This window comes from Piliocolobus tephrosceles, chromosome 11 (assembly GCF_002776525.5).
Source record: "Piliocolobus tephrosceles isolate RC106 chromosome 11, ASM277652v3, whole genome shotgun sequence".
Lineage (NCBI taxonomy): Eukaryota > Metazoa > Chordata > Mammalia > Primates > Cercopithecidae > Piliocolobus > Piliocolobus tephrosceles.
In genome coordinates this window covers 51,019,167-51,031,639 of record NC_045444.1, presented here as the reverse complement: position 1 = coordinate 51,031,639, position 12,473 = coordinate 51,019,167, and the positions used below count along the sequence as shown (strand labels likewise).

Here is a 12,473-nt window from a genome sequence, read left to right as displayed (position 1 = left end):
AACGGTTTGTGAAAAAAAAAAGTAAGTAGGAAAACATCTACATGGTTCTATGTGTAGCCTTACCATGTATGTGATAAAGAGTGGTGCTGCCCACCTAGGAAGAGTGATGCTGCCCACCTAGGAAGTGCCTTGTCTGCCTTACTGGATTGCCACTGGTCCAAACTCAGAGCCATTAAAAATCATCCCTTTGTGAAGACCTTTCACCAGAATTTCACAGTTAAGATGTTCTTAAACTGATGCTCCAATGTGTGAAGGCCCAGAGTCTGTCTTTGCTGTGCATCCATCAGAGCTGTTACAAAACACAGGAAGGAACACAAGATGGGTCCCTTTTTATTGGTGTACATATGTATCAACAGGATGAGTTTTGTTGTGACTGGAAAAGATCCAGACTATAATGTGGTCTTCAGGGTGCAAGCACACTTGGGGAAGTGCTTTGAAATATTTAGTATTCTTGAAAGAGCATGAATTTCTGTATACGAAGAAGCCAAGGGTGCATGTGTGCCAAAGGTATGTCCAAGTCTGAGTCTACATAATGAATAGTTATTTTAGGCCACATTTTGCAATAAGAGATGCTGTAATATCTTAGTCATGCTCTTAGTCTCTAACCCTTAAATATTTTCCTAAGAGTATTGTAAGTTAATTTTAAATCAAAATAGGGAAATTTTTAGGAGCCGAGAGATGGCAATAGTAAGTGACTCTTAGGACATGGAACTTAAATATATTTTGAGTCATCCTTTAAAAAGGGAAACTGGTGTAGCCATAAAAATCTAAGAGAGTTAATGAAAATATATACAAGTCATATAAATAGAGCTTTGGGGAATATTTTTTTCTTGGCAGTTTTCCTAACCTTTATTATGTGAATGTAGTGGGTAAGAGCATAGGTTCTACAGTTCATGTATACCTGGGTTCAAATCCTAACTCCACCATTTGTAAGCTCTTTGACCTTGGAAAAGTGTCCTAAGCACTCTGTACCTTAGTTACTCATCGTTAAAATGGAGAGAGTAATATTCTGTCCCTTTAACAGTTGTGATAATTAATTACACAATACACATAAAGTATTTGAACTAGCACATAGCCAATTGTAAGAATTTATTGTATGTACCAGCCTAAGCAACAAAGCAAGACCCTACCTCTACAAAAAAAAAAAAAAAAAAAAAGAAAGAAAGAAAGAAAAGAAAAGAAGAAGAGAAAAACCTAGCCAGGCATTGTCATGCACACGTGTAGTCCTAACTTCTCATGGGGCTAAAGTAGGAGGATTGCTTGAGCCCAGGAATTGCTAGAGCCTAGGCAACAGAATTGTACCCTGTCTCAAAACAAAACAAAACTAAACTAAACTAAACAAAACAATGAACCAGTGTCCAGAATATCTAAAGAACTCTTAAAACTCAACAATAAGAAAACAAATGACCCAATTTAAAATTGGCAAAAGTTCTGAACAGATACCCTACACGAGTATATAGTACAGGTGGCTATTAAGGAGGTAAAAAGGCGCTCAACATTATTTGTCATTAGAGAATATTGCAAACTAAAACAAAAATGTCATTAGAGAATATTGCAAACTAAAACAAAAATCAGTTATTCTAACATCTGTTAGAATAACTGAAAAATGTATCTGGCAATACCAACATCTGATGAGGATGCAGAATAACAGGAACTCTTGCTTATTGCGGATGGGAATGCAAAACTAGACAACCGCCTTGGAAGAGAGTTTGGCAGTTTCTTACAAAATAAACATAGTCTTACCATATGATCCAACAGCTGCACTACTAGGTATTTAGCTGACCAATTTGAAAACGTATGTCTTCGGCCGGGCGCGGTGGCTCAAGCCTGTAATCCCAGCACTTTGGGAGGCCAAGAGGGGTGGATCACGAGGTCAGAAGATCGAGACCATCCTGGTCTACACGGTGAAACCCCGTCTCTACTAAAAATACAAAAAACTAGCCGGGCAAGATGGCGGGTGCCTGTAGTCCCAGCTACTCGGGAGGCTGAGGCAGGAGAATGGCGTGAACCCGGGAGGCGGAGCTTGTAGTGAGCCGAGATCGCGCCACTGCACTCCAGCCTGGGCGACAGAGCGAGACTCCGTCTCAAAAAAAAAAAAGAAAACGTATGTCTTCACAAAAAACCTGCATGTGAATATTTATAGCAGCTGTATTCATAATGACCCCAAACCAGAAGCAACCAAGATGTCCTTCAAGAGTTGTACAGATAAATAGTTATGCCCATACAATAAAATATTATTTAGTGATTAAAAAGAAATGAGCTATCAAGATACAAACAGGTATTAATGAGTGTTAAATGCATATTTCTAAGTGAGAAAAAGCCAACCTGAAAAAGCTACATACTGTATGATTTCAATTATCTGACATTCTAGAAAACACAAAACAATAGAGATGATGAGAAAATAGTGCTTGCCAGGGGTTCATGGTGAGGGATTATCTAGGTAAAGCAAAGGGGATTTTTTTTTAGGGTGAGAACCTGTTCTCTAAGATTCTATAATGGTGAATATGAAACATAATGCATTTGTTAAAACTCATAGACCTTTATAACACAAAGAGTGAATCTTAATGTATACAAATTAAAAGAAATCTTTTGTGAGGTTTGGGGATCCCAGGAAGAAATAGAGTATGTGACAAAAATATATAAATGTATTGCAAAATATGAAACAACCTCACTGAAGGTGGTGGGGTAATAACATGCTAACCTAAGTAACTTTGGAAATGAGTGAGGTCTGTAAGACTGAAGGTAAAAGGAACAATACTCTAGTTGATAAAGTTGTTTCCAATGGCAGTATAGATTAACAATCCTGAAACCACTGTGCATGTGTACCAGTACTGAGCAATTATAAACATATATGTCTCCTTGTTCTGTCAGCTGAGACGGCCTAGAAGCAATGACACCCCAGTAGCAACAAACACAGCTAGCACCCAGATCTTGGTTTCTAATACCATTTTCCAATAAAAAGAACTAGTGCTCCTTGGAGAAATGATTGATTCTAGCACTGGGGAGGAAATTATAAAAGATCAGCCTGGAGCATCTGATAGTGCTTGAAAGTAAGAAAGTGTTAAAAAATAAACAAACAATGCAACCCACAACCATGGGGTATGTCAAACTGTTACAGATGTCAACTGAAAGAGCTTCCAATGGCCAAAGATGAAGCAATTTGAACAAGAAAATAAATGAAATATCATTGAGTTTAATCCAAAATATAAAACGAATCTCCATGACTACATGTTAATTGAAATGATTGAATAATCAAACAAATTATGAATAATGGACAAATATCCTGTGCAGAATAATTTCAAATAATTTTTGATATTTGATCAGATATACTTAAGTATATACTGATATATACTGAAGGTTCCTTAAATGTGGTCTGTACACAGTGACTTTATTTCAAAGAGTACATATGGAAAAGGAAGCAAACACTACCTTAAGATGGGTGGTGAAAGTTAACATCAACAGTGATAAGTCATAGTGATAAGTATGTACCCTTGGCATGATGTGATGTGATGATAGTGATGTTTTACCTCTGTAGTCTTCCACCCACAAATCCATAACCTAAATATAATCATGAGACAAACATTAGACAAATCCCAATTGAAGGGCATTCTACAAAATATCTGACTAGTAATCCTCAAAACTGCTGTGGTCATCAAAAACAAGGGAAGTCTGAGAGATTGTCACAGCCAAGAGGAGCCTAAAAAGACATAACTACTAAATGGAATGTGTATCCTGAATGGGATCCTGGAACAAAAAAAGGACATTCAGAAAAAAACTGAGGGTTGGGCGCAGTGGCTCATGCCTGTAATCCCAGCACTTTGGGAGGCCAAGGCGGGTGGATCACGAGGTCAGGAGATTGAGACCATCCTGGCTAACACTGTGAAACCCCGTCTCTACTAAAAATGCAAAAATTAGCCTGGCATGGTGGCAGGTGCCTATAGTCCCAGCTCCTGAGGAGGCTGAGGCGGGAGAGTGGCGTGAACCCAGGAGGCGGAGCTTGCAGTGAGCCGAGATCACACCCCTACACTCCAGCCTGCGTGACAGAGTGAGATTCCATCTCAAAAAAAAAAAAAAAAAAAAAAAAGAAAAAGAAAAGAAAAGAAAAGAAAAAAACTGAGGAAATCTGAATAAAATAGTAACTTTAGGTAATAATAATGTATTAAGGCTGAGTGCAGTGGCTCGCACCTCTAATCCCAGTACTTCAGGAGGCCAATGCGGGAGACTGCTTGAGCCCAGAAGTTTGAGACCAGCCTGGGCAGCATAGCAAGATCCCATCTCAAATAATAACAATATATCAATATTGAAAATGGCATGGAATGTATAAGGCCTGTACTATCTTCATACTTTTTCTGTAAATACAAAATTGTTATAAATATTAACTGTATTTTAGAAAATTCTATAAAACCAGCTATTGAAATGGTTAATTGATTCCCCACTCTTTGGCTTTTTTCTGACTTTTAATTTTTAACTATTATTTCTTGCCACTTTGTAAAGAGTAGAAATATGGTGATGTCAGAGCCAAAAGTGTGTGGTTGCTAGCTCTCTGCCATTCTAAATGTCTGTAAATATTTCTTTGCATCTAAATTTTCTATTGGTCTTCCTAGTGAATGTCATCTAGTTTCATGGTGAGCAATCACCTAAAGTGTTCTGGAAATGAAAGCAAGATAATTCGTCACAGATAGCAACTTTCAGTTTTGAAAATTCCTATAAGTCAAATCAATTGAAATTGCTGTAATTTCTATACTGACCCTACCTCCATTTATCTCTCTTATAGCCAGTGTCCAGAAGGATACATCTGCGTGAAGGCTGGTCGAAACCCCAACTATGGCTACACAAGCTTTGACACCTTTAGCTGGGCTTTCCTGTCTCTATTTCGACTTATGACTCAAGACTACTGGGAGAATCTTTACCAGTTGGTAAGGTCCAAATGAGCATGCATAACATTTACTTTTATAGACATATATGAAATGAAAAGCATAGGCTGGGTGTGGTGGCTCATGCCTGTAATCCCAGCACTTTGGAAGTAGAGGCGGATGGATCACTTGAGTCCAGGAATTTGAGACCAACCTGAACAACATGGCAAAACTCCATCTCTACCAAAATACAAAAATTAGCCCGGCATGGTGGTGCGCACCTGTAGTCCCAGCGACATGGGAGGCTGAGGTGGGAGGATCACCCAAGACTAGGAGGTGGATGTTGCAATGAGTCGAGATCATATCACTGCACTTCAGCCTGGATGACAGAGTAAGACCCGATCTCAAAAAAAGAAAAGGAAAGGGAAAGGAAAAGGAAAGGGACCTGCTTATAACACTCTGGAATACAGAGAAGGGTCCAGTATAAAGCAAGTGTGCCAAAAATCCTAATTGCTCATTGAGTCAGTACCTATATATGTACACTGAAAACTTTTTTCATGTGAAAGGCATTCTGCTAGGAACTATGGGGATGCAAATGATGTTCATGACTCTGAGGAATTGATAATCCAGTTGTAGGTATATAAATAACACGTTAAAATATTTTAAAAATCAATGATGTTGATGTGAAAATTTCAAATGAAAGCTCTAGCTATTAACTGAGACTAGAAGAGGAGGGAAGCAAAAGTCATCTATTGATGATATGGAGAATAGACTGCAATGCAAATGAAATCCCAGTGAAAGGATTTAAAGGTTCAGTGCTCTCACTTGTCATATTATTGCTCTGCATATGAACTCTAATAAAAGCATTATAGTGGGGTTCACATATATATCCACTATATATGAATTTAAAATGTATTTATATCAAACGAGACTGCAGTCAAGCCTCAAATAATCTGATTCTTAATTTTGTGTGTTGAGCATATCAATACCAAAAAACTCTTGGTGAAAAGAAACTGGATACTAAAAAGAGAATTAGTGTGCTGACTATCTAACTGTGGTAACCAGATATTTATTTGGGGACATTATACTAAAATACTGATGGAATTATCCCCCGTTTCTCCTAGACATTACGTGCTGCTGGGAAAACATACATGATATTTTTTGTCCTGGTCATTTTCTTGGGCTCATTTTATTTGGTGAATTTGATCCTGGCTGTGGTGGCCATGGCCTATGAAGAACAGAATCAGGCCACATTGGAAGAAGCAGAACAAAAAGAGGCTGAATTTCAGCAGATGCTCGAACAGCTTAAAAAGCAACAGGAAGAAGCTCAGGTACTGAGTGATAAAAGCAAAGATTTATCATTATTATTATTAGTTTCTAAGTAGAAATAGTATTATACTATAGAGGGTAGATTCGTACTGCCTTTTCATTTCATATACAGACGTTGTCATTAGAAAAAGAAAAATATTCACATATGGACTTGTTTATGAAGTTAAAGTTGAATAAACTTTTTAGACATTGTATATAAAGAAATCAGCCAGTGGGTAGAAAATACATTAGGGATAAGGTTTACTATGGAATTGTCTCATGGAACCTAAGAGGGGAATTTAATTTTTTATTTAATTTAGAAAAGAAATAAAACTGATATTTCCAATTATTAGTGATTCACCCCTAATTATGACATTTGAGATTTTGTTCTGAAGTTAATTGATTTTAAAGGTTGACAAGAAAACTTTATATATACCTATGCTTAACAATTCTTTGGGATTTCTATAACAAAAAATTTAAAAAAGGTGTTTGCTATATAGCCCACACCAGGATATCAGGAAGGTGTCTAAAATTAGATGCCAACTTGAGATTTTTATCAATATTAAAGTCTGTGTGAGCTAGGGGCATAGTGAATGGGGTATTAATGTGTTGAGGAGAAAAGATGGAAACACAGTACTGCATTAAAAGACAGAAAAAAAAATCCTTATACTGAAAGGTGAAGACTCTTGCAAAGATATAGTAAAAACCCTATTCATGCCAGTTAGAATTATAATTTCTCAATATTTTTGCCAACATTTGCTATGGCCAGTCTTTGTAATTTTAGCCATTCTAATAAGTATGTCATTGCTGTTTTGATTTTCATTTTCCTAATTACTAATGATAAGCATCTTTTTCTGTTCTTATTTTCCATCTGTATAGCTTCTTTTATGAAGCGGTTGTTCAAATCTTTAATCCCCTCCTTTTTTTAGTTAGGTTGTTTGATTTCATATTATTGAGTTTTGAGTGTTCTTTGACTCTTTGGGATATAAGTCCTTTCACATATATTCTTCTCAAATATTTAAAGTGCAGTTTATCCAGCATACTATTTCTTAGCTTTTTTGTTTAAATCATTCTTTTGGATCGAAGAAACTTTTGCCAAGTCAACACCACAAGTATTTTCTTCTAAATTTTCTTCTAAAGTTAGTTTTATGCTTTAAATTTAGGTCAATAACCCATTTTAAATTAACTTTTGTATAACATATGGGTGATATGTTGAGATTGACTTTTTAAAAAATATGAGTATCTAATTATTCCAACTGCATATAAACAAAACATTCATTCTCCACTGCATTGCCTTTGAACTTCTGTCAATTATTAGTTGTCCATAGGTGAGTGTGTCTATTTCTGAATTCTATTATGTTTAGTTGATTTATTTGTCATTTTTATACCAACACCACACTCTCTTAATTACTGTACCTTTTATGATGAGTCTTGAAATAAGATAGCGTAGGTCCCCAACTTTTTGTTCTTTTTTTTTTTTTCAAAGCTGTTTTTTGGCTGTTTTATGTCCTTTGTAGTTCTCTATGAGTTTTAAACTCCATTTGTCATTTGCAATTTTAATGATTTCTATCGTTGTCTTCAAGTCAATTATCTTTTCTTTTGCACATTTAATCTGCCGCTAATTTTATCCAGTATATTTGTCATCTGAAACATTGTAGTTTTCATCTCTACAAGCTTGATCTGGGTCTTTTTTATATTTCATATATCTCTAATTAATATTGTGAGCATACACAATACAGCTACAACAACTGTTGAAGTTTCCTGTCTGCTAATTTGAACATCTGTGTCAGTTCTTGGTCAGTTTTGATTAATTTTTCTCTTTATTATGGGTCATATATTTCTGCAGTTTTATGTTTCTGACAATCTTCCATTGAATTCCAGACACTGTCAATCTGGGATATAGTTATGTCGTTTATGCACAGTTTGATCCTTTTGTATCTTTAAACCTTTGAAAATAGACAGGACCAGAATACCATTTATTCTCAGACTAATTGTTCCTCACTAGTGAATCAAGACCCTTTCTAATACACTACCCAATGCCCATTTAAAACGAAATGTTTGCCAGTATAGGAACAGATATGGTTCTGGCACAGTGTGATTGCTGGGTGGTGTTCCCTCTAATCCTCAGCCTCAGGTAGTTTTCTAAGACACATGCTTGGTGAATAATCTTCTCAGTACTCAAGGGGAACCTGAGATCCCTAGAGTTCTCTCTCTGCTCAACTGTCTCCCCTGTGGTACCCTGTTCTGTGAACTATATAGCCACCCTGATTTTCCTAGATTCAGCTTCATCTCATCCATTCATGGAGTCTGCAGAGATACTTCCTCTCTACATCATAGTCTGGAAGTTCCAGACCATAAGCTAAGAAAAGCATAGAGCTGGCTTGCTTGCTTTTCCGTTTTCCAATATCTTAAAACATTCTGATCTGATGTCCAGTGTCTTCAAAACCACTGTAACATGTATTTTGTCTGTTTTATTGGTTGCTTCAGAAGAGAGTAAATCTCGTCTCTGTTACTCCATTTTGGCCAGAAGCAGAAATCCAATTTTGTTTTTATGCACTGGCTTTTTTGAGGATTTTTTTTTTTCTCAGATGAATGGCTCCACATATTTGAAGTGTTCTTTGGATGACAGTATATACTAGAAATTGGTATATTCAAAATTTAAGTTTTTAACAATTTTGAGTTACTTTGAAGATGCACAACAAATAGCATTAGGTCCTTGCTCAAGGCATTTTTTTGGTGAAATGGAGATACAGCAATGAATTGCTTAGTGAATTACTGAGCTCAACCATAAACTTAGCCTTGGATGAACATGCTGGCTTGGCCACTTTCGTCTTACCATTGGGTACAAAGTAGTAATGTGGATATACCTTATTGATTTTATACAGAAAACTCTAAACAAATTTGGTGAAACTTGAAAATATTTAAAAATATACCTCATGCTTGCCAGAAAGTTCTACATTTGAATTATTGAAGAGTTTTATTCTATATCGCTATAAATAAAGCACATTTATAAGATAATAAAATAAAATAGCTATTTACAGGGCAAATACTTTATTTCACGATTTTAAATAAATGTTACAGGAAATAATAATCATAAATCGCATATGATTGTATTTTAAAGCACTGGGTTTTTCTATTATCATTAATAAAAGCAGACAAATTAATGTGCTTGAAAATGCTACACAGATAATACAGTACGGAAATGAGTTATTCTAAACTGCAGCCATTTTAGGGTAAAATATGGCATCAATTAAAAGAGTATAGTCTTTTTGACTTAGAAATAAACATGCGCTATGTCTAGTAGAAGTGTAAAGAACCTATGATTATGATGAGTTCAGCTAAAAAACATCAGTTCTATTAACCTAGTAGTCAGTTACTGAATTTTAGTGACAAAAACATCACAATTTGATTCAGCTTTAGCTTCATACATACAAAATTTAAATTTATCCAAGGTAAAGTATAGTACTGGTTAGAGTAGCACAGTGCCAAATCCATTTTAGTTCCTTATTGACAACACAGGTAATGATAACCAGTAAATTATCAATGCTGAATCCAGGAGGAAATTGTAGGCAAAGAGAGAGAATTAGCGCACCTATGAGATCATTTATGCTGCAGTGTAGCTTAAGTCTCACTAACCACCTACGAGTCTTCAAAACTTACTATCTAGCCAATGACTTCATGAAGGCTCGCATCACTTCCATCTTTCTTTATTATTGGTTGAGGGGCACCTAGGGCTAGTCATTGTGTAGGCATGAGAAAATAACATGGAGAAACACAAACCCTGCAAAGAAATCAATGTTTTGTCCTAGATCATTCTAATTGTGTTTGGCATTTAAATTGTGATATTTAAGTGCCTAATGTTGCCCAGCTTAGTATATCCCATAGCAGTCTATATATAGGAAAAAATTTGGGAGTAAGCTCTAGAACAAAATTCACAATAGTAGTTCTTAAGAAATCTAATATAATTGGGGTAGAACAGAAATAGGTATAATGTCTTGTAGCTTTGAATGGGATTTTAACTGGATTACATGTGTAAAATGAATGAAGTATTAGTTATGTGGTTATATTTTTATGGACACACAGATACAGTGAGTTACAGAGCCTATTTTGAATCACACAAAAATGTTATAAGACAATGTTATTTCCTGAGTAAATACTAAGTGAAATTTCTTATTTGTTAAAAGAGGGATTCAGTAAGTTGGCTGTGAAAGTAACACTATTATTCTAATACGCAGGACATTGGTAGAATCACAGAGTTGGGTATAAACAGGTACACAGAAATGAGAGATGACAGGAAACATCTGCCTTTGAGGGAATTGGCAAATCACTGGAAGTGGAACAAGTGACAAATTTGAGTTGATGAGTGACACAGAAAATGTGTCAGAGGTTACCTTTGTTGCCTTAGAAATCTGTTTTGGTTTTGAAATATTTGAACTGTTACCCAGAATAGATAGGGAAATAACATCTTATGCAAAGCAAAGTTTGGGGCCAGGTGCGGTGGCTCACACCTGTAATCCCAGCACTTTGGGAGGCTGAGGTGGGTGGGTCACTTGAGGCCAGGAGTTTGAGATCAGCCTGGCCAACATGGTGAAACCCTGTCTCCACTAAAAATACAAAAATTAGCCAGGCATGGTGGCTCATGCCTGTAATCCTAGCTGTTCAGGAGGCTGCGGCAGGAGAATTGCTTGAACCTGAGAGATGGAGGTTGCAGTGAGCCAAGATCACGCCATTGCACTTCAGCCTGCGCAACAGAGTGAGACCCCATCTAAAAAAAAAAAAAAAAAAAAAAAAAATATATATATATATATATATATATATATATATATATATGGAAGTGATTTAAATGAACGTGAGTTTTAGGATTATGGTGAGAAACTATGACCACCACTTCCTTTGTTTCCAGGGACAAACAAGTCAATAAATGATTAACACTGCGTGTTGTGTGTTTGTGTCTATATAAAATGGAAAAGAGAATTAAGGACTTTATTTGGATAAGAAGGGGTATGTGTGTATATATATATTCACTGTTTCAACAAATGGTGTATATTATGTACATCATATGTATCAATCACTATGTAACTATATTTAACTTGCTACAGATTTTTTACTTTATTTTGCATATATAGTCAGAGTTATAAAATGTACTTAATATTTCTCATTTTATGTCATGAATTATATTAAAAGTGATACTGATGATCAATAATTTGATTAAAAATCTGGCTATGTGACTATATAAAATTTTATGAATATCTAAATTCTGAATTAGTGTTTCATTTAAATTCTGGGCATTATCTTATATCAAGTCTTATATCTGAGTTTCCATTATGAATATAGTGCTTAATATAAATAAATATCTGTTACATTTTGTGTGTTGCTTGGTCAAACACATAAATTTAAAATCATGTTTAGTACTAAGTTTCCCTCCCTGAGATCATTGTAATCCTAGAGAATTTGCAGCATAGTAATTTTAGATTTAAAATCTTTTTTTAAATTTTAGTTAACATAAAGTTTAAAACTGAAAACTACTTAGCAGGGTTTGCTTCTTTTTAAGAAAGATGAAACATAAAGCACAAAGTGATGTCACAGTATTATAAATAGGTTTTATCTCCATTTCTTCCTAAAATATGTTGTTATACAGACTGTTATGCCAGTCTTTCATGATGTCTTGAAAAGTCAAGGCTAAGTATGTCTTGTTCTTCCCCCACCCCCACCCCAGTGTCTGAGAAAATTGATAGCAAAATACATTTTTAAATCTTTATTCACCAATTATTTACTGAGCCCTATTTATGTCAGGTGACATACCAGTCACTGAGCATAGAGTGAGACAATTTCTATCCAGCTTATAGTTGGTGGGAAAGATAAACAATATAGTAGATAAGTTAGAGTTGTTTGTATTTAGTGATGACATATGTAAAAAGTTTAACTGATATTGTCATAATTTAATCGTTTCCACTTCTGTGGTTACATTTTCAAATAGTTATATGCTTAATGAGAACTCAACTTTGATGCTCACCATATTGTTTCATATCCTCTGTTAGATCATTTCCAGTCTAAAAATACTGTTTTCCATGTTTCACCTCAGAGCTCACTGTGTTTCATTGGTAGGTATAGAAATTCAAAGTGCTTAAGAATACTTAGTGCTGCAATATGGAAAGAAAATATTTGAAGCAGTTCTCATAACCCTTTGAATGTATGTGTTGCTATGTTAATCATTTGTTATTATTTATAATATTAAATGATTTATGAACATTTAAAATGTTTAAAGTGATACATAATAAATTTTCTGGGAGTAATATGACCACAAAGATGTGA

At 35.2% G+C, this 12,473-nt stretch overlaps 1 protein-coding gene across 1 annotated transcript in view; it reads left to right on the top strand.

Moving 5' to 3' along the window:
• The window catches only part of SCN3A (sodium voltage-gated channel alpha subunit 3), a 112,821-nt gene that overhangs the window by 42,124 nt on the left and 58,224 nt on the right, over window positions 1-12,473 (top strand). Inside the window, exons 10-11 of the mRNA XM_023188159.2 lie at window positions 4,775-4,916; window positions 5,978-6,184. Of these exons, the coding sequence (XP_023043927.1) occupies window positions 4,775-4,916; window positions 5,978-6,184 (349 nt within the window). The remainder of the gene's footprint in view (window positions 1-4,774; window positions 4,917-5,977; window positions 6,185-12,473) is intronic.